Source organism: Accipiter gentilis, chromosome 3, assembly GCF_929443795.1.
Source record: "Accipiter gentilis chromosome 3, bAccGen1.1, whole genome shotgun sequence".
In the NCBI taxonomy this organism is placed as follows: Eukaryota; Metazoa; Chordata; class Aves; order Accipitriformes; family Accipitridae; genus Astur; species Astur gentilis.
Window position 1 is genome coordinate 4,501,921 of NC_064882.1, and position 22,824 is coordinate 4,524,744.

At 38.9% G+C, this 22,824-nt stretch overlaps 1 protein-coding gene across 1 annotated transcript in view; it reads right to left on the bottom strand.

Annotated features, from left to right (window-relative positions):
* Positions 1 to 22,824, bottom strand: part of CPE (carboxypeptidase E) — a 59,776-nt gene that overhangs the window by 8,413 nt on the left and 28,539 nt on the right. Inside the window, exons 2-5 of the mRNA XM_049833995.1 lie at positions 9,866 to 10,062; positions 7,859 to 8,026; positions 6,820 to 6,937; positions 5,664 to 5,846 (exon numbers count right to left, since the gene is read on the bottom strand). Coding sequence (XP_049689952.1) covers positions 5,664 to 5,846; positions 6,820 to 6,937; positions 7,859 to 8,026; positions 9,866 to 10,062 — 666 coding nt within the window. The remainder of the gene's footprint in view (positions 1 to 5,663; positions 5,847 to 6,819; positions 6,938 to 7,858; positions 8,027 to 9,865; positions 10,063 to 22,824) is intronic.

A 22,824-nucleotide genomic window follows, 5' to 3' on the forward strand; every position in this document is an offset into this window, starting at 1 on the left:
CATTCAGCAGTACACAGCAAGAGAGCAGCGGAGTCATGAGTAAGATGCTGACAGCAGCGCTGACTGCCAGGCATCTGTTCCAGACACTAGAAAATGTTGGTTTTCTTGATTTTTGCCTTTCTTCTACAAGAAAGAAAGAATCCATGAAGAGGAGAACTGGGAGCAGAAGGGCATGATGTCATTTTACTGTGGTGCCAACAACTCTTGACCGTTACTGCTCCAATTATCTGGAAGTTTCTCCCTCCCTGCCACCTCCCAATGCAAGGTGATACTTAGGATTGCCATAGTTTCTCAAGGACAGAATAAAGAAGCAATATATTTTCCAGTTTTGTGCATAATGTCCATATCCTAGAGTTTGCTTCCCAGCTCCTTGCCTAGGCCACAGCTTATATGTGTGTCTTCTGAAAAAAATCAGCTTGAATCACTGAGCTGCAGGTGATGATCTGACTTTCTGGGACGGATAATGGGGTGAAGACAGCCTAGATCTAAACTATGGCCTACTACATCCGTAATCTGGAGAGCATCAGGCTGGCTACATACAATTTGCAGTATTTACCTGCCTGTTCAATGTGGCGATTACGTGCAATATCCAAGAAACCAATACATTTCAAAAGATTTATTCAACATTGTGGCGACTTTGCTGCCACTGGTCAAGCTCCCTAACTGCCCTATTCTTTCTTGTTATGCACATGCCATACATCACATGCATGCACACCACCACACTCCCAAAGCCTCTCGTTTTAACAAAGGATAGCACAAAAATAAGTTTCCTATACTTTAACAGGGACCACTCTCTGAATATTGGAAAGTTTTAGCAGACCTCAGGTATAACTGGGATTTCATGCCCTTCACTGCTGACCATGAGTAGGACTTTTCTTTGAAAATGAGCAACACAAACACTCCTCTGTTGCACTGCTCTACTGTCCTGAAGGACTACAGTGTCTCTATGTTAGCACTCACATAAATAAGCTTAGAATGTGGGACAAAATTAATTTCTTAGCTTTTAAAAAAAGGAACTCCAAACTTCACAAAGAAAGCGGAGTGCAGGGTGTGCCCCTGGAGTCCAGGCATCAGAATTACTTAGACTTTGAGTTACAAGCTACAGCACTAAGCTACTTCATCTTCTACACATATAAAGACAGTAACTTTTAGCAGGACTGGATGAACTTGAGCCTTGGGCGTAACAGGCAGAACATGTGTCTCCTACACGTGTTCTATAAAAATCCTAAAAAAATTTACCTAACATTGCTTCCAAAACTGGTAACATGAAAGGTAATAATTCAAGTTAGGAATTAATGAACTGAGTGCCAAGAATTATTTAAGAGTATCTGAAAATAAAAAGACAGTTAAACAATAGCCTAATGGTACAGCAATGTAAGCTGCTTTGAAATGCTATTTTTGTAATGACACAAATCTGATTAGACTCAGGTGACTTTGTAATGACAGAACAAGCAGAATGGACACGTGGCTAGCTAGTAATTCATTGCTATCTGCTCTTCTTGTTTATATTTCCAAATAGATATTCCACACAAAAGGTACATTAAAAAAACATTATCAATATTGAAAAGTTATGCATTCAACAGCTAAAAAAATGCCAAAATTAAAGCTGTCTGTGCAAATTTAATTTGTCTTTCTTGAGAATAAGTGAAATCACTAATTACATACTGATAGGGAGAAGTCCAGTGTTCAAAATAGCATGGATTTTGTGTTTTTTTCCCCGGGGTCTGGTGGCTAAAAGGGCATTTCCTGAGAACAGAAGAATGACCTTTTTGCCTTTGCTTACTGCTCTCTGAAAAACCTACAAGGATCAACTTATTACAGATGACAACTAATACAAAATAAGGGTAACAGGCATCATGGTCTCGGATTTAGCACAAAGATGCTGTTGGGGGAGCTATTTTCTCTGTGCCCCTGCTCCATAGAAGAAAATAACTACTAAGCAGGTAACAGTGAGAAAAACCTCACAGCAAAGTATATTAAGTGACAGAGGCAAGTGTCAAATATTCCTCTACATCATCTGCTCCCTCCACCCCAAAACTTGTATGGAGAATTGCCACCTTGCCTGAGTTTAATGAGGAAATCCTGAGGTTCGACAAGAGGGAAGGACAGAACATGAATGCAATGGAGGGTTCATCTTTACTTCCAGTTTGAGACAAGGGCTGCTACCAGACTTTTCGGCCACCAGATGTTCAGCCTTCCAACTGAAAGAACCCAGGTATTCAGAAAAACGTATGGAAAACCAACCCATACTCACAGGAGAGAGCCACCCATGAATTATCCCCGCAGACTACGGAACCAGCCAAGACCGCTGCTGGCCCACCATGTAGTGCTGTTTTTTACAGATGGCAGAAGTTCCTGTGGGCGAATAATATGGGCAACGAAACTGATGCAGCACAACTAGGGCACCGTAATGTGCTCTACAGGGCAGCACTGACTTTAGTAATTTATTAGAAAGAAAAATCAGCCCTTCCTAGGTCAGAGCTCTTGGTCTGATGAGGAACTGTCCAAGGCAGCATCTAGGAGAGCACAGCCCCTCTCACTTAGCACAGCTGTCCTCCACTCTCTCCTTTTTCCTTCCCTCACCACTGCTCTGCTAAAGCCATGCACTCCTTTCTACACCAAACACAGCTCCAGTACCCACCCTCACCTATTTTCTCTCTATTCCCAGTCACTTTGCTCCAGTTCTCCTCCTTTCTCTATAAACTTGTGGCAAGTCCTCTTTTATTTTGCCTCCATTCAACCCACGGAGATCAGATAGGGATGCAAGCCTAATCTCTAGATGCCCACAGGACACTGAGCTACTCTCACACCCCCTCGGAGGACCCAGAACAGCCCGCAGCAACCCAAAGATGCAAAGGCAGAGAAGCACCACGTTAGCTCCAAACTGGCACAGATGCCATGCAGACAAGGTCTTGGGAGAGTTTCTCTTGATAAATTCTGAACTCTGGTAAGGATATACAATGCAATACTTTTCCTAAAGCAATACAAATGGCTTTTCAATAGCTTATACCACCGCTAACTTTGAGTGCGTTACCATATGAATACCAAAAGATCACTGATACAACAGATAACTTAGGTGCCACATTTCAGTTTCCAGACACAGCTTTTTGGACTAAAGCTTCCAAGAAAATTTGCACTTGAACTAAGCAATGTTTAGTTATTTTCCTTAACGCTAGACATGGAAACAACAGAACTGTTCTCGCTGAATTATTTTTGTTTTTTTAACTCAGCCTGTGGCAAACATTACCGTGGAGGTTGCATTCAAAAGTCACAGCTTGCCAGCTGATTTCTACACTTGGAAAAAAAACCAGATTCATGTATGGGCCAAAGTATACTGTCGACTTTCTATTTTTTATTAGCTGTACCACATTAGGATCATAGATCCTGGTCAGAACTAGGATTCCTGTCTACTAACTTCTGTTCAAATACATGAGAAAAAGAAAGGGCTCGCTTGGGGAATTTGCCGTCTAACTTAAAATAAGATCCAAAAGGAGGAAATAATTCAAACTTTCCAACAAGTTTTTCCAATGGAAAAATGTGCCTTTGGCATGTGCAGTTTAGTCAGAATCAAAGCATTTCATCAAAACAATGGCAAGACATTTTTTCATAGCATTTTCCTAAGGAAAAAGCTGAAGTTAAATATGTCCATGTTTTTATAGTTAATATTTCATTAAGATAATTTTTTGACTGAATCAAAACAAAAATTAACTATTGAACCTCTCAATATTTTATTTATATTCAGGTTTTTTCAAATTACGCAAACTCTGTTTTGTCAAGGGTGTTTTAATGGTTCCAATTCAAAGTCTGTGGAAAGCTTCATACAAAGGGAAATTTTTGCTTTTCAGTTATATTCCAAAATGTCAACATTTTACCTTACACCCAGTCTGTGGTACCTGTGGTACCACAGCAGAGGAAACATGCTGCTCCTGTGAACATTGGGAATAACAACTCTAAGTTTAAGCAGGTAATCACGGGCTGTGTGAGCTCTACCAGTCATTGTTCTGCCTCTAATTTCTTCACACAAGCTTAGTTATTTTCCTTTTCTAGTGTCCTGGTTTCAGCTGGGATACAGTTAACTGTCTTCCTAGTAGCTGGTACCGTGCTATGTTTTGAGTTCAGCATGCGAAGAATGTTGATAACACTGATGTTTTCAGTTGTTGTTAAGTAGTGTTTAGTCTAAAGTCAAGGGTTTTTCAGCTTCTCAAGCCCAGCCAGCGAGAAAGCTGGAGGGGCACAAGAATTTGGCACAGGACACAGCCAGGGCACCTGACCCAAAGTGGCCAACGGTGTATTCCATACCATGGGACGTCCCATCTAGTTTAGGAACTGGGGAGAGTGGGGGCGGGGAACCGCCGCTGCGGGACTGGCTGGGTGTCGGTCGACGGGTGGTGAGCAATTGCCCTGCGCATCGTTTGTACATTCCAATCCTTTCATTATTGCTGTTGTCATTTTATTAGTGTTATCATCATCATTATTAGTTTCTTCTTTTTCTGTTCTATTAAACCGTTCTTGTCTCAACCCACAAGTTTCACTTCTTTTCACGATTTTCTCCCCCATCCCGCTGGGTGGGGGGGTGAGTGAGTGGCTGTGTGGTGCTTAATTCCTGGCTGGGGTTAAACTATGACATCTTTACTGTAACAGGAGCAGAGTTAGGCTATGACCTAAGCTGTCCTAATGTTTTGAGAGATTCTTACTCATTCCAGGTAAAAATTTAAAATTCATTCAGAGACTGTAATTGAGTATTAAGAGGAAAGCAAACAATAAAACTGATACGTGTGTTTGAGGTTGTCTGGTACAAATCAACAAGGCCAATGCACAGGCAAATCACTCCAACACAAGCTGAGTTTCTAGCTCAGAAATCCCCAGCTCAGTTTTCACTCCAAAGTTTTGTCTGAGTATAGCAGACGCAGAAGACTTGAAGATTTAGATATCCCAACACCTTTTTGCCTCAGTTTACAAAGAAAATTACATAAAAATTCTTAGTAAAAACAAATGAAACGTCTCATTTCAGGCTACTCTTATAAGACTTCTCCTGGAAAACTAGCATTGCAGTGGCCGCAGTATCTCTGCTGTTCCTCTTTGCACAGCAGGCTCTACCAAAGTCTAGGGGAACACTACCTGGGCAGGAATCAGGCACTAATTAAGACACAAAGTATGGAGACAGAAGTATCTTCATGGCTGGATTTTGTTCCTGTGGAAATTGAAGGCCAAACTCCCATTATCAATAACATTGTAAAATCAGGCTTCTCCGCTTCTTTCAAGGTTGGATGCTTTCATTATTGAGATTAAAATGAACAGTCAGTAGCCTGCTGTCTCTCATCAGGGTTTGCTAGGGGATTTTTTTTAACTCTTTTTTTTTTTAATTAAAAAAACCCCTTAAGCTCTCATGGTAGCATAGCAATCACTCACCCACTGTAGAACTAGTAAATCTGCAAACCTTGAGTGGAGAAACACTGTATAGAAAGCAACGAAAGAGGAATATTTTAATAGGCATTATGGGATTGTGTAGATGTACTGTGGTGAGTCATCTTTCTCTGATTTAGCTTTAACCACACCAAAAGTTGTGAATAACCTGGTGGTATTCCAGTCTGTAACTAAACCAGTGAAACCCCAAGCTTAAAACAACCACCAGTGACACCGAACCCCCACACAGTGGGGCTCACCTCCCGGGACGCTGTACCATGCGCCGCCATTAGTCGTTCCATCCACAAAGCTGCTGTCATCGTCATTTTTGCGACATGGTGGTCTGTTTGGATCAGACATAGCAGGATTAAAAGAAGAATAACTTCGAGCCAGGCTTTGAAAAATAGCATCATCGGGACAGGAGCTGTATTCGTGAGCACTGCCTAGGGAAGAAAAAGAGTTCAGGAACAAGGATTATTAAAAGGGCAGTCATATTGACTGGTTTACAACCTAGATTACCAGCACTGCACAGCAGGACTGTGCCTGGAAATTCTCTGGACACAGGTAAGTGTCCTACCGCATCACAAACTAATACAGCATTACCTTAATAACATTAACATTTCCCCAATACTTCATCAGTTGCCTGTACCAGGTTGCCCCATTATTAAGGTGACTATTTATATCAGTCCTAATATTTATGAAAATATTAATTTAAAAGTGCACCACAAAACACACAGTACATGGGCAAAAGTGTCTCCCTAGAGAGTTTTATAGTCTGATATTAAAAGGATTTGCAATTAAAATGCGATCAAGTAGATTGAAGGAAGACAATCAATCACAAACAATACCATCATCACATGACCATTTCAGTCATGTGCACATCCTGTACTGACAGAAAAAAAAACCCTAATATTGCTGTGTGTTAAACGGTAACATCTCTGCCATCATCTCTGTGATCCTTTTTATGTGGGACCAATACTGAGAAAGTGGAAACAATGATAGTTGTTTCTATTAGCACAGTACCGCTTTCAGAAACTCATTTTTTAAAGGTGCAGATAGAGAAACTTTAGATCATCCAGGCAGTCTAGACACATCTCTCTTGCTTCAGTTAACAGGGCACAAACAGCCCCAGTTAATTGAAGTGCTAAGTTGCCTTAATTAAAATATGCGAGGGACCATGATTCCCTCAGGTATTACATCATTTTTATGACATAACTCTACTGAAACAAACTATTTATCTTCAAAGCTAGAAAACATGGCCATACACTGACTAACTTTAAATGTCATTAATATGCTAAAATAAGTCATTACAAAGCCATGACATGATGTTTACAGAGTGGATCTTAGGTAGCAGTGAAATAAGTATAGAATGTAATTTATATCTCCTACTATTTCATGTTAACTTCTATTACATACCACTCCGAGTCTCATCATAAGGATAGTTTGCAACAAGGTCTCCTCCGTGAAGATTGGCAGAGAGCACAAAGGGAATATCCATAATCCAGTGAATGACACCTTTCGTTTCAGGAGCAAGCTACAACAAATAATATTACCAGCAGTTACAAATTGATAATTCAATGTAGAAACTTATTCAGTTATATATAGTGGGCTTAATTATTCTCACATACATTGACAAGCCATTTAAATGAACAGCAATCTTATTTTGGCTTCAGAGAGAACTGAATCAGTCCTTTACATCAGAACCTGTCTAAATAGATTAATATAAGCCTAAAACTGGTGTAAATTAGTTCAGAATGAGCCCACAAATAAAGCAATCTTTTACTTCTTCCCATTATAGCTAAAAAAAAGCCTACCAAATTTAAAACCACGGAAAATAAACAAATTCAGAATAAATGTTGGTAGGATACAGTCTATTCTCTGCACAGAAAGTAAAATTAATTCATTTAATAATTTGAATTTGAAGACAGAATATGGCTATTAAGGCCAGAACCCTATGGGACTGCAGTCACAACACTATACCTCCTGTGGGCGTAAACACAAGAAGATAGAAATCCCTCCAGATATACATCTGTATATTTAAGGCTTAAGCTTAACAAAAATGCATATGCAAGAATAGCTATCTAGCCAGCAATGTAATTAAGTACAATACACAACTGAATTTCTGGCAATGGTAAAAATGCAGAGTATCTGCAAGAATAGCTTCAAAGCAAGGGAGAAGGCTATGCAATCTCTGGCTTTAAAAATAAAACATGTTTTGAATGAGGAATTGTCTAAGGATTAAGCAATATGGATCAAAAGGTTTTACTACAGGAAGCCATTTTGAGAAGAACTTCAGGAAGCATCAGACAGATAAATATAATAAAATGAACAAAATATTTAGAAGAATGTGAATTGTAAAGACCATACACACAGCTCTTAGAGGTCGCTACAGGTCTGCTTGTGTAAAAGGGAAGAGATGGGCAGGTAAGTGACCTCATCTTCAGTCCCTACTTACCTTAGGATTCTGGTCCACAGCTTTTTTCATGTTTTTCAGCAGATGGTTGTTTGGGCCACCTTCTTTCTCATTAACATAGACTATTCTATCAAGATCTGGGAAATTTCGGTTTAGATCTATCCCTTGGGCATTACTTCGACCAACAAACCAGTCTTTAAGTTCACCGGGCTAGATGAGGAAGGGGAACAGAAAGAGAAGGGAGGTGGGTAGATTCAGGAGATTACATATCAAGCTTTATATAGATATATTTAGCCATGTAAATTCAAATCATGGGTTTACTTCTCATGTTCTCGAGAATAAGAAGGGATCATGTGGGAGTAAAGAATTCTGAAGCACTAAGAGCTGAGTCACCCCTAATCCTTCCTAGAGCTCTGTGGGAACAAAACCAACCTCTGCTTCACTGAGGGTCTTGGAGGAGAGGATCATTCTCATAATGGCACATCTGGACTAAGGATGGGCAAAATTAGCAGCAGCATCAGATTTTTCACTGCCTGCTGAGTCTTCCCCCCGAGACCTGGCTTTTCCCCGTTGCCTCATGCCCATGGTCGTGAATTACAGACCTCGTTTTAGTGAGCCTGAGAGCAGCTGTAGATTTATCAGCCAGCCACAAGGAACATTTCCACTTGTTTCAAAGTTCCTCTGAATAGCTTCAGGGTAAAGAAGGACCTTAATCCTTATTTACCTGAGACTTTTATTTTTATGGTGTCTGTCAGCTTTGTTCACTGAAAAGGTAGCACTGAATAAAGACGCAATGAGGATTTTTGCAAAATCTTTTCTTTAAGCTGAGTCTCTAAAATACGTTTTGGGTTGCATTAAGGAAATGCCTTCAGAGCACATAGTTTTCCCTAGCTTGTCTCTATAACATTTCAGTACTCTTTAAAGTAGGTTTAGTTTGATTACTGGCTTTAACCTTGGGATACAGTGAATCTGTCACACGGACTGCGTACAGAATCAAGATACTTGTAAATTAGAATAACAGTGGCGCTAAAGCAACTTGTATTATAAATCCTATGTAAGTTGTACGGCAACCATGTAAAAGCAAGTGTACTTTGAGTAAGGAGCAAAAGTTTCAAACAATGTTATTACAGAAACTCTGCAGAGAGAGATTTCAGAGAAAAATACTCCACCAATTTGAGGACAGCTTCTGCTTCATTGCCACGAGAGGGAGACATACTACCGAATATGGTTTAAAGAGGTCTGTGGCTTGGGGGGGGGCGCGGTTATAGCCTTCATGACAATCAGTTCAGTTAAGATCTTAACGAGGTTTGACTCATTTAATCATAAATAAATAGTCACATAAAAAGATTCAACATTTCCATGTTCATTTAAAAATAAATACACCTTGTAAAACAAGAAAATTCTTATTTTTGTTTAGAACATAATACACACGAGAAGCTCTATATAACAGGGTCCTATTTGCCCTCTGCTAATTATGCATTAACACATTACATGTTTCTTGACTGAGTCGTCATCCTAAAATATATGCTAAATTTTCTTGACTAATAGCTTAATTAAAGTGTTTCGTGCCTGAAATTTAGAATGTGATGGCTCACAAAGTTTACTTGTTTTGGGATAAAGCTCTGATGAATGTGAATAATTCATGTAAAAGCACTTACATGAGAGTATTCTTAAAGGAAACCTCAAATTTCCCTTTCCGTACACTTTTGAAACATCTTGTATCACTAGAAGTTACTTGTTTAGGAAACAGTTTGGTTAGTGAACTTAGATGAAAGAACATGCGTAAACCATAAACATCATTATATTTTAAAATACAGTAAACTCCCTTACAAGAGAGACAGCTATTTGTTGAAAATCCAAGCATAAAATCTGCTTTGTTAAACAGAACAAGCCTACTGTACTATTAGGAAATTCTTCAGTTATGTTGTTCCATTCAACAATCACCACCAAGAGTTCATGTGTCTGTAAAACTGCTAGCCCAAGTGTTATTATATTCCTAAGGTTGATACAGAAATTGATAACTATTCTTATACACATAGCCTTACAAACCTGGGATGCTGCCTTCTCAAAGCCATCTGGGTTCAAAGACGGCATGATATGGATACGCGTGCTATGGATCAAGTTGATAATAGTTTCATTTCCTTTCTGGTATTCATTACACAAGTACTGAGCCAAGAAGATGAGCAACTCCCTTCCAACAGCTTCATTTCCATGCATATTCCCAACATATTTAAATTCCGGTTCTCCTGCAAGAAAAAGGAAGAACATGTCTTAGACCAACATATAAAAATCACCCATGGACTGGATCACACAGTCCACCTGAGATGTGGGTATCACTATTACTACAACTGGTCACAGTATCCCCAGGAAGCTACGAGCCTCTTTCAGAAAAGTGGATTTAGGGTTTTTTTCTAAACTCTGGCTAAACGATTAGTAATTCATATTCAGCTATTTGCCAAAGGCAGAGAAAGAAAACCGGAGGACAACACAGTATGCCAAAATAAATGCTAACCACTGCCATTAACATTGCTACTGTTGAGATCTAATACAATTGATGCCTCAATACTACAAAAGAGTGTCTTGATTAAGTAGTTTTTAAATATAAATACCGACACTAACAGAGCTTCTTATCTTTAATGTTCTCTCCAAGATTAGGTTAAGCTTATCACACTACACAGGCATTACACTGCAATTCTTCTACCAAAGCATTGCCAGTGAACAGCTGTTGATCCTAGCGATCTGAAAAATCTTATGCAGCAGATGCTTTGGATATTCAGCTCAGACTTTATGAAGCAAGTGTAATAACCTAACTCATAAAAGGAATCATCCCCATTTAACATTCCAATAAACAGTCCAGTATTAAATATATGCTTAAACGTTCCATATGTATATTCATTAATGCACATATTTAATGATGTTTTATATATATTGTATAGTCATATATAATATTCAATGTGTAATATGTATTCAATATATATTCTCTCTATATAGAATACATATAAATAAGATGCCCAATATTGCCAATTGCTCATTAGTTTCATTCTGTAGACATAAAGCCCACACAAGACATGTCTTACAGACCTCTGAAGGATATACCTTTTAAAAAACTACATGTCGAGCCCCGATTCCAGAGAGGGTTTAGTATACATGTAAATACCTGAATGAGATTAAAAGGATTTTCCTGGAACTAAAGTGAAGAATATGCTGTTTTGTGGGTTGAAGCCCCTTTTTCCTTATTCTTTTCCTTTTTAAATGCAGTTCCTCTGTTGTAACAGTTTTAATTGAACCTTCTGCTGATTATATGCTCTGAATAGTCTTTGAGCATACTTTGTGATAGCCTTTAGCATTATCCCAGGGGCAAATTCAAGCCAGGAAGAGTGTTACACAAAGGAGGTCTAAATAATTGCTAATCAAGCACACAGTCGTATCTACTTGTGACTCCTCAGTCTGTGCTTGTTAACCTTAATCCAGTGAGTGATAAGATGCTAGCAGACACAGTGCTATTAATACTGTGACTTCTTTCCTTCCAGCTAACATGGCTTTGTACATATGGATTTGTCCCTGAAATCTTTTGCCAGGTAGGTTACGAAGTTTTCTAGTTTCTGTGAAATAGCTTCATCTTATCTCATAGACACAATGCCATGACTGTGACTAAAAACCTCCATTTTCTCTTTTGGCACTGAGCTCCTATTTACTGTTTCTTCCTACCTGTTAATACCAGGGAATGCAAGAGGTCTAATCATCAAGAGTAATCAGACCGTGCAATCAACTGGATCCCATTAAAACAGATGGCTACTATTTAATAAAATACACAGCACTGCATATCACATATACTCAGAATACTCATGCATATGTATATTGGCATGTTACTTATGGGAAGAGTGCTTCACAAGCTAAGAGGCAAATTTTGTTACTGCGGTAAATATGAAAACGGTTGCACTTTGCATTTGTGGTTTTCCCAAGGACATCGCTAAAGAAGCCTGAAAGGGAAATATTTTCTCCCGATTCCCAACCCTGTGCATTAATCACCTACCTTTCTCTCCTACTTGAATTTTACAGGCCTGGTTCAAATGGAGAAACAGAAACATATATTTCCCATAGCGTACTGCTTGTCCCCCCTCCCCAGAGAACTGTTGACAGTGTTTAGAAGGGTTCATGAAAACAGTCATGGGGTCTATAGTGTACGAAGAGTACAGCCTCATCTACAATGTATCTTCAGTGGTAACGACCTATCTCAAATGAGCATTAGAAGCTAAAAGGAGTTGAGGAAGAGGTAGAGTCATTGGAAATATGGAAAGTCTTTCCTATGAAAAGTGGTTGCAGATATCAGCCCCATTTTCCTTAGGAAGAATAATAAGGGACAGTCAAATATACCAAACATTATGGCATGGAGGAATGGGTCTGGAAAGCAGCACTTCCCTACACCACGAAACAAGAGACAGTGATTTTCAGTGAAAGGGAACAATGACCATTTTTAGATGGATAAAGGAAACATTACTTATAATACAAAGTGTGAAACCAGTATTCAAAGAATCCTGTTGGCAGCGAGATCTCAGCAGAAGTCCAAGTTTTGCTAACAAACCAAGACTTAAAAAAATGATCTAAATGCAAATGCAAAAGAATGAAAAGGGAAAGATAACAGCAAGATGAATAACAGCCCTGTTTCAAAACTTAACTTTGTGTTCAGATATTACCTCCCCTGGGCATTTTCTTACACCTTTCTCTGAAGCAAAGAAATCCATCTCCTATCGATCCTCTGGCTGCGGAGAACAAGGCTGCGCAGTCCACACACAGTGGGAACTGTTCTCTGCCAGCCTCCAGCCCTGCCCGTTTTCTTACTTCTGGGCACAGCGACCAAAGAAATACTGGGTTTCTGCTCAGTATCAGAATACATTGAATGTCAGACTGTATCTGACAATCTTAGGAAAACTTGTCATCATTTCAACAGTGTAACTTACATCTAAAAGAACAATGGAAGGAATGGGTCTTTCTCATACCTAAACTTTGCAGCTGCTCCAAGGGAAACAAACTCGATTTTTACTGTTTATTTCAGCAGAAACAAATCAATGCCACAAGCTGGCTGTGGGGGAATTAGCAGTTCGTTCATTAGTTGTCCAAGCCCATCATGGGCAAAGTCAGGGAGTCCATTCTAGAAAAAGGGACAATGCTGCTAAAGTCATTAGTTATCAACACAGTGCCCAAAAAGCCGAGGGAGCTTCCACAGGCTACGATCTGCTGATACAACTTTGCAGTTAATGAAGCCCTTAATTTGCATTTGCATTTCTGCCTTTCTTGTTAGAGTAAAAACTGCAACTCAGGGTGTACTTTCTGGAAACCTTTTTTTTTTTTTTTTTTTTTTTTTTTTGAGTCACTTTTACCTAAATTCTTTCCTAATTGTCTTTTTCTCTAGGACAATGAACTCCAAGCTGGAGGGCAGACTTCTAGCTGAGGCCAACAAAAAACCACCCATCACTCTGTTGGCTGAGTTAAACAAGCTCAGCTGCCTGAGTTTCAGTGAACGACTCTGCGATGCAGCCAGCATCCCAGGCCCACTATGGTTCCCGAAGGAACCAGCTCCTTCTCCTTCACTGCATGGGCTAACACAGATACCTCAAACGCTGAGGATGCCAGCCATCTGGTCCTTAAGTCTTAACGCTTTATGGGTTCCCTGGTCTATTCGTTGAATATGTCCTGCCACACCATTTCTACACGCTTGAGGCTTCTCTGGAAAACAGCCCACCCCACGGGGAAAACAGACTTCGGTCACTTGTTGCTAGCATGCTACTTAGCTAGAGGAAGAGCTGCCCTTCCCATTAATCCTTCATGAGCCATTTAATGCAGACCTTAATCACCCTTCATAGGATTCTGTAACCGTAATTGCCTCACAGAATTTTTATTTTTTTTTTTAATTAAAAGACTCTAAATGTCAATTTGATGAAGAACTTTTAAACGGTTTCTTCAAACCAGTAGAAACATTTCTGTTCCACTGCAGAATGGGAAATAGCTTTAAGGGAGAAGAAACTTGAAGAAATATAACTGGCTTTTCTCATTATCTTCACCCCCGCAAAAAAGTAAAATTGTTTTAATGGATTCCCATGGTCCAAGATATGATAAACACAAAGGAACATTTCTCTTGGTTGAATATTTAAAATACTTATTTAATGAATTTTATTAATTTTCTGATTATGTATCCTGACAAATGATAATCTCTCATTCATAATAGCAAAGTTATATCTTGTGTAACAATGTGAGTATGACATTTATAAATGCTTACATGTAATTTCAGCTCAGATACGGAGGTTTGTGATAATGAATGAATGAGTGGATACTAACATCTTTCAGGGCAAGTCATAAGAAATGAAATGCAGCAATCAAGTTTATAAATAACTTCGTATCTCTGGTGAAACCTAAGCCATCACATCATTACGGCTTTTAGAAGGCTTTTACATCCCTCTTAGACTGACTGCATGGTACATTACAACCTGATAAACGATTGAGGAAAAAGTATTTTAAAATGTCGTGCCTTTCTGGTTCCTGACAAACATTGTGAAATGTCACCATTCGTTTCTGTAGTTACTGTCAGCTAAGGTCTTCTGCAGTTTCCTAGGAACAGCATGTACATCGCTAATATTAGACAGATTGTCCAATTAAAGATGACTAACCACTGCCATGTTCAGGTCAGGCTGTATTTGTACAGTAAGGACAGTAATTTTCTAAAATATAGGGACAAAAAGTCTAGCACCTACTAATTATATATCCTATGAGTCAAGGTAATGTCATGCCACTAGTCATGGTCTAATGTCAAGCAGTCAACTTTAAAATGTACAGTATTTCACTCAGGATAAGTGCAAGCCATATGGAAGAAAAAAATTAACTACTGGAAAGTTTAAGTGCTTAATGAACTGTTTTGCAAATCAGCCTCAAATACCCTTAAAAACTAAAGTCCTTCTTCTACTTTCCTGTATTTCTTATGGAAAAGCCAGCAACGTTCCTGAAATAACAGTCTTAGTGTTTTTGATTACTTACAGTTGCTTGTCATTTTTAATATGGCAACCAGTAGACTTTTCTTCTAGATAAATGGCATGGAAAATCTCAGAACCCCTGCTGGCAAGAAATTCATTCATTAAATGTGATTGAAGACTTTCTTATGCTCCACATTTTTGTCAGTAGTTTAAAGAGAAAGAAATTCTCTGGAGATCAGATAAATGGAAAACTGAAGATTATAAAAGTGGGTGTCTCCTTTGAATATGAAAAAGTAAGAGAGGGAAAGAAGACAATAAATGAGGAGGTGAGATAGGAAAGTGAAAGAATTATAAAATTTAGTTTTCTTACACCCTGTTAACTGTCTGCAACATGCCTCGACAGCATTTGAAAGGTAGGACTGCAATGCAGTATTAGTTTCTAAATCATTGTATAAGCCTTATATAGTTGTAGGGCAACATTTACCAAGATGTAACATTGGTCTAACCTTGCTGAAAGAGAAACTACTGGAAGTTTCACAGGTGGCTTACGTGGAAACAGAAACAGATCAACACTGAAGGCCTTTGAAAAATCCAATCTTTCACCTTCTTGCCATTAGCTGCTAGAAAATACACTGAGAAAAAAAAACAAGGGGAAAAAAAATCAAGGATCTTTTGGCAATCTTCTGCTTTGAAAAAATGCGTGCGTTTTTTTAACAGCTATGATTCAAGAGTGGTCCCAAGCCCTTTCTGGCAATTTTCATAATTCTTTGAATGCTACTGCTTAAAATTAAAGTTAACAACAAAGTCTGTACAGCACATTAATCTCAGAGTGAAAGCTCACAAAGAACAGCCATATTTCTGCTGGCCTTGACCCGTACAAATTAAGATGCGACCTCCATTCTATTGAGTACAAAGAAGTCTGTCAGTCAGGCTTCAAACTAGGATCTTACTTGTCTTTGCATTGGAAATTAAATTCTCCAGACAGATTACCACATGCTCAAGACAGTTATTTCCACCAAAAAGGTTCTGCGTGACTCGATGCTTTCTCCAGGTTTCCGACAGCCCACTCTCACCCCTGCAGCTATGGGACTTGGCACAGCCTCCCACAAGAAGTGGGCAGAGCATCTGCTCGACTCCTGCAGTCCCCACCTACAGCTCTTTGCTGGCACAACCCTATGGTGATCTTTCCATAACACCCTGCGCTTACACTGAGGTTCGGTATTCAGTTCAAGCCCACTTGCTTCACCAGAGAGTAGAACAGGTTTTGCCTACTAGATTTGTGTTACTGCCCATGAACTGATGGTGCTATCCAATAGAATTGATTCTTTAAATCATAACAAATCATTTGTAAAGCAAAACAAGTTTACTTATTTAATCGAAACTTTTAACTTCATAAGAAACACTGAAATGTGATATGCACAAACCCCTTGTTTTGTGTAAATGTGTTAAAAAGCCCTCACTGAAGTTCAAAGCAGATTTAAAAAATCATCAGCATTTTAGAAGTAACAAATAACCATCTATACATACAACAGATTAACCAGATTAGTTTTACAAACAATTGAATTTTTCACGCTCTAGGAAAACTGAATAGGACTTTGCATTTACAGAATTAATTACAGTGTTACAGCAGCAAGTATCATTAGCTCAGCGTTGAAGATGAGGTTCATAAGAAACCAAACGTGAAATGAACTCTCCTGAACCACCCTTACCAGTCTGCGGCACAGTATGAGACAGGTACAGTTTTTTCATCCCCCAGTTTTTGCTCTCACTGCTAGGAAAAAACCTGGACCAAAACATACACTGGGGTTTGTGAAGAACACTGGCAGTATGCAGATGTCACGAGTAACTCCCTCTCTGTCCGCTGTGATGTTGGCTGTGGGATATAACAGATTCAATTCATCTTTTCCACTGTGCTTAATAAGAGGGGGGGGGCTTTTCCATTTATGACTATGTGTGACCAAGTGAATTTTCATTTCAAAGGCACTCGCTGTATCCCTCAAGTTTTGGTTGGCACATAGAGCAAAGATATTTTTTTTCAATCCATCAATTCATCATCAAAATAGACCTTCTGATGAAGAGAAAGTTGATACATAATTTAAACGTATATTTATGGTGGTTCCTCATCAAGTTCACTTAACAAGCTTTCTCTCTTCAGCAAACTCTAGAATTGGCTTTTTCGCTTCAACTACGAAAGTACTTGCCAGCCATCAGAGCACTTCAAAAGGACTGAGCTCGTCTATCTCATTCCTTTTGCATGCAACAAATATATGGGAAATTTCAAAGCTAAACTAGTTCAAACGCCTGCTGCCAGCGGGAGATACATTTGGGCTCTGCTTTTCCTCATCCTCATTTCATGAAGAGAAGAAATAAAAGTCAGAAACAACCCATTTATATCCAGATCCCAGACTCTCAAGTCAAAGAGGTAGGCAGAAATGCTGGGCAAATAAGCTGAAGAAACAAAAGCTCTCCCCTTTTACTGGAAACAAAAAGTCAATGAAAAGATGTAAATAATTCTTTTTGAATAAGTTATACAGGCCCAATTCAACATTGCCACGTGCCTTCCCTCTCCCAAATGGGTGGCCAAAAACATGGAAGCGCAGACACGAGCTTGCTCAGATACTCTTTCCAGGCTGGAAATGATGGGCGCTGTGATTTCCCCAGCAGCATCCAGAGCAGAAAGCAAATCTGAGGAGGGCTGAGAGAGTGAAGTCAGGCCAGGGTTCCTCCTCTGTAGCATCGTGTCCCAGTACTCGCTGCAAGGCCATATTTCAGGAGGAAAGCAAGCTAGGGCAGCTTTCGGGGCTGCGCTACCTTGGGGACCAGGCTGCATCAGTGTGCGCAAGGAAAGTGCACTCAGAGTTCATCTTCACCGAGCAAAACTCTTTGCACTTTTCTCTCCGTAGAGGAGGGCTATTTCTGACTGAAAAGGATTACAATTCCCACCAAGAGGACTTTCTGGGTCCTTGGGAAATAAACTTTCTGTGCTTAAGGTAAGCCCCCAGTCTTCCTCCCTTGACTTCCAGGAGCATTTCTGAGGCATCGCAATGGCACTTGTTACTCCACCAAGGCTACACATACTGGATGCTCCTTCTTTATTGGTAACTGGAACATTATTTTATTCCACTGCTGTTTTGTCACAGTCTAACACTGTGTGAAAAAATCTGTGGGCTGCAGATCTGTGATTCAGACGGATGATGATGAAGTGCATTGGTCATTGCTAACAGATGGAGAGGGATAAAATATCCCCATAAATGCACATCTGTAACAACTCCTTCGTGTAGGCAGCATGTTACAGAGTAAGAGTTTATTTTGCGCTGGCATATTTATTTAGCTTCCCTTGCTTAGATGAGCCCTAATATTTATTGACCATACCTTCTGTGATTATTGGCCATGGAGTTTACAGAAAGACTTATAAAGCACCCTTTTAAAATAAATTACAGTAAGAAAGATGTAGGCAAACTGCAAAAGCTAATTATGCTGTTACCTTGCTCCTTTGTGGAAAAAAATATGGATGATTGACCCATGATGACTAACAGAGGACACCATTTACGTCAGAACGTAAACAACCTGACTTATGTTAATATCCTCAGAAACCAACAAATACCCAGGTAGCTTCTTTTAGTCCTAACACTGTTTTAGCATCACACTTTTGGTATAAATAATTTTAAAAAAGAGAATTCCACCATTTTAGAAGTTAGGGGGTTTTTCGCCCAAAAAACTGCAGCTGCATTGTAGGCTTAAAAACCTGGTAAGCTGTCTGAAACCCTGATGAAAAAGTGGCTTATTGAGATCTGTTCTGCTGCTGCACTTCACCTCCAGCCTGATTTTAGCAGCTAATACTCTCTCAAGTTTCTGCATTTAAGGTATGAAAGCTATGTGTTAACCAGCAGTAAATCTTGATTGTATTTGTTCTTGAGATAGCAATGATTAAATCAGGTCAGTATGAAGCAGAAGAAAATAAAGGTTAAGTGGGTAGAGAGTGATCAAGATTGGTAGTGCAATCTTGCACTGCATCTCCAAACATTGCAACACTTGGCTTCAGAATTTTTCAATGGTATGTAAAATCTTATTTAAAATTGGTATTGTACCTTAATGATTTATTTATAGCCAGTTTAGGTAGAAATGCAGACCTGGATGCTTGGAGGGGGTCTATCTCTTCACACTCACATATGTTTGAAATATAGATACCCTTTAGAAAATGCCCTCCATATCATCTTAAACATTAAAAAAAAAAATGAAAAAAGGTGATGATCCCTAGCAAGACAGTGTAAGGAGAGGAAGCTAAACTGGTGCAGAGGCTAATAAAATCAAGCTTAGTGTGTAAGAGGAAGAAGTGAATCATATAACAGCTTGTTAACTCAAGAATAATGATGGAGATGATTGAACCAGACAAATCCTTTGTTTCAATAGCAGATGGGAGTGGATCCAGAAGGCTTTCCAGAGATTTTTGCCTTTAGATGAGGGAGCTTCAGACAAAAAATCCCCTATGGATACTGACCCTGACACTGCAAGCCAGAGCACAGCTGTATAGCTGCAAGACACAGAACACCCTTCATAGGATAGAAACAAATGCTTAACAAAAAATCTGTAATGGCTTTTAGGTCTGTTCAGTGGCACACACGTTAGTGTCCTAAAAACAGACAGATTTTTTTCCTCATATAGGGAACAAACTTGAAAGCTTGGTGCCTTCTCAGCTTTCCTCAGAGCTTCCACTGGGTTTTCACTCCAAAGAGTAATAAGACAGTTCTGCGTTAAGAGAAAGGAGAGAGGGGTACCTGTTGTCCATATGGTCTATAGTCAAGGACAACGGAAATCGCAATCCTGTCCTTGAATGGCACCTATAAGTGCAGAAAGTTAAATGGTGGCTGAGCAACTAGCTATTTCGTAATGAGCTCTATGTGTGACAACAGAGCTTTGTGCAATTTGATATAAAAACCTACCTAGGGTTTAGTCTAAGTGCAAGCAGAAAGGTTAGTTCAAAGCAACAAGGCATGTTCCTTGCAAAGGGCAAATAATTGCCATTTCCTAAAATTATACCCACTATGCCTCCAATATGCCAAGCACATTAAAGTGCAATGACCAGCAGGATCAGAAACCAAGTAGCTCTTCCTAGCACTGCCTAATTATTGTTTCCTCTGAGCAATACAAAAAGCTACAGCAAAACCATCTTTTGTGGTCCCTTGCATCCCGCTTGAATCTTTCTGTCCTTTTTATGCTACTACCAGTACATCAGACAAGCTCCTTCCTGCCAATGCGGGAGAAAACATCATGTTAGTGAAAATGTACGTGTTATCCAAGGGCAAATTCCTTTACTAATAAGAGTCCAAAGAGCTTTTGTTACTTTTATCAGTGGTATCTGGTATGGTCTGATTGTATTCACCACAATTCCTGCGTAGTCATTTATATTTTTTAGTAAGTGTAATAAAACTGAATAGGAGCTGAAATATTTTGCCATACTTCTGTAATTCAGACTAATATTAAAGCAGTGAAAGTGAGAGGAAAACGGTGTCCTACCTTCCAGATTTATTGCATTTTATTTCAATTTTATGCAGGTGTAGAAGGCTGGTGAGGTATAATGAAAAGGTGTAATAAAGTCTGGCATTTTTTAAAAGCTGATTTCGTGCTTTCTGTACCTTTATTTATTAACAAATATTCTGAGACTGCTGAAATTACTTTTCTCATACGTACTGTCGTTCTTCATGGCTAAAGACCCCATGAAGTAGCTAACTAGCCAGCCCACAGAGGAGAGCGCAATACAGCCAAAAGACACCTCCTGAGAAGCCCTACAGCAATAGTTTCACTTTGAGGTTTCAGGCATTTGAGGCTTTTTGAGAAGTTTTCTAACGAAAAGAAAAGGGAATCTAGGAAATAATGATTCCAATCGGAGAGGAAGAAGATGTGGTACCTGATCCAATATGCGTTTGACAAGCTTTTAATTCAACAAACAACAGAGGAACAGTACCAAGTAGTGTGGATGCAAAATCTTTTCTGACTGTATACAAGCACTTCTCTACTATCATGTGTGTATGCGGACATGTACATCTTACAGACACGCACTAACGTCCCTCATGGAGGGACTCAGGCATCAAGGAGGTCATCCCCAGGTCATGAACATATTTTTCATGTTTCTGTTTGCCAACATCTTCTTAGATCTAAAGCACACTTCTAATTTTAACTAAAGAAATTGCATTTGCAGATATTCAAAATCATATGAAAAGACAGATTTGGCACAGTTCACAAATAAAATTAAAAACATATGACTCCAAGGGAGAAAGAAACTGAACCCTTTAGGAAGCGACCCAGTATTCCCTGTCTTTATTAACCCTCTTACACCTTATGATTCAGTAGTTCGTTCTTATTTAATCAAACCATATGAAAGAAAAGTCTTTCTTATAAAATGATTATGTTTTTTCATTAAAAGATAAACTTAAAGCTGCTTGGATTGTTTCATAAACTATTAGCTATCCAGTCTTTGCCATATTTTCTACTTCTCTTTTTTTATATGGATTTTACTTAACTTTCTCTTTCAGCCTGGGTTTAACTTTTATGATCACAGTGTGATGACTGCCAAAGGCATGTTTCAGTATGTTTTTTCCAGAGGTCTGCTAAGCTATAAAGAAAAAAAAGTACTTACAAAATGTAAAATAATCTAAAAAATTGTGTTCGGATTATAGGAACACAGAAATGGAAAGGCAAAGAGATTGAAGATTACCACATTGTCCATTAAAGGCTGCACCTAATGAAAGACAACAAATTTGGGAAAGAGCAGCAAGCACGTAAAACTCACCAAGACACACTACTAACCCAGCAGGTAGGAACAATACTTTTCTCTAAAAAACATCCCAGTGATATTTGACCTCATACGGCTCTTCTTCTAACCATAAAGACTTCTATATTTATATAATAAAGAATTTTCCCTTTTAACTTTGCTAGCAGCAAAAACTACCATTGAAATATGCATCAAGAGCTCAGTTTTATCGTCTGTTCCCTTCATTTAAGACTTGAACCAGTGAAGCACATAAAACATATGCTTACCTTCAGCATATTAGCATCAGAGGGGTTAGTCTGGAACACCAAATCAAGCACATGCTCAGGATTTTGCCAGAATAAGGCATTACGGTCTCACGCAAAAGCAAAAACTTTGAGAAGAGATTTTCCACTGACTGCTGTAAATTCTGGATCAAGTCTTTATTTCTGAAAAACTTCTTTCTGGATGCAATTTTTCCATATTTGGTTTCTGTCCACACTTAACTACTTTTTTTTTTTTTTTTTTTTTTTTTTTTTTAAGCAAAAGCTTTTCACCTATTTATAAATTATCTGGGGGTAAAAAAATATAGGCCCTCTTAAGACAACATTTTTTTTGCAAAGGTATTTTCTTTGCACTTGTGTAACCCTGGAAACAAATTAATTTTTCATGTTAAAATTCTCCAGGTGGCTTGTTTTCACTCAGACCTTCCCTTCAAACCAGGCATGAACCAATAGATTTATAAAAGCTTGAAAACTCCATCTTGCAGTAGGCAATATGACATTTAGAATCATGACACTATCTGAACAGCTACTAGAAAAGGTACATGTAAAGTATCATTGCTAGACACACAGTTGTAGTGGGGTGTTGATGCTTAACTGCCTACTGTGCAGACTCCAACTGTAGAAAAGCACACTGAGATTAGTACAACATTAAGCCTTTTTTCTCTTACTTTGCTTTAAAAGGGAGACAGAAAGTAAAATTACATCTATATTTTACTATTGCTATGCTAAGACAACTATTTCAAACCCTTCAGTGTTAGAGAATGACACTTTTTTACAGAAGGAAAACAAAGCAGCCCTTAGTGATAGAGCTATGCTGGGAAAAACATGTGCTAGGCTCTCAGGGTAATCTTTATTTCCCACATTGGACATGGTAGTCCACTGCTGTAACCCCATGAAAGCGACAAACTCAAAAGCGAGGTTTGCTCATAAAATATTTCACATTGGGAGCACTGCCATTATCACATCTCACACTATTCAGAAGGCCCCATCAGATTCAAATAATCAACTCAACACGTC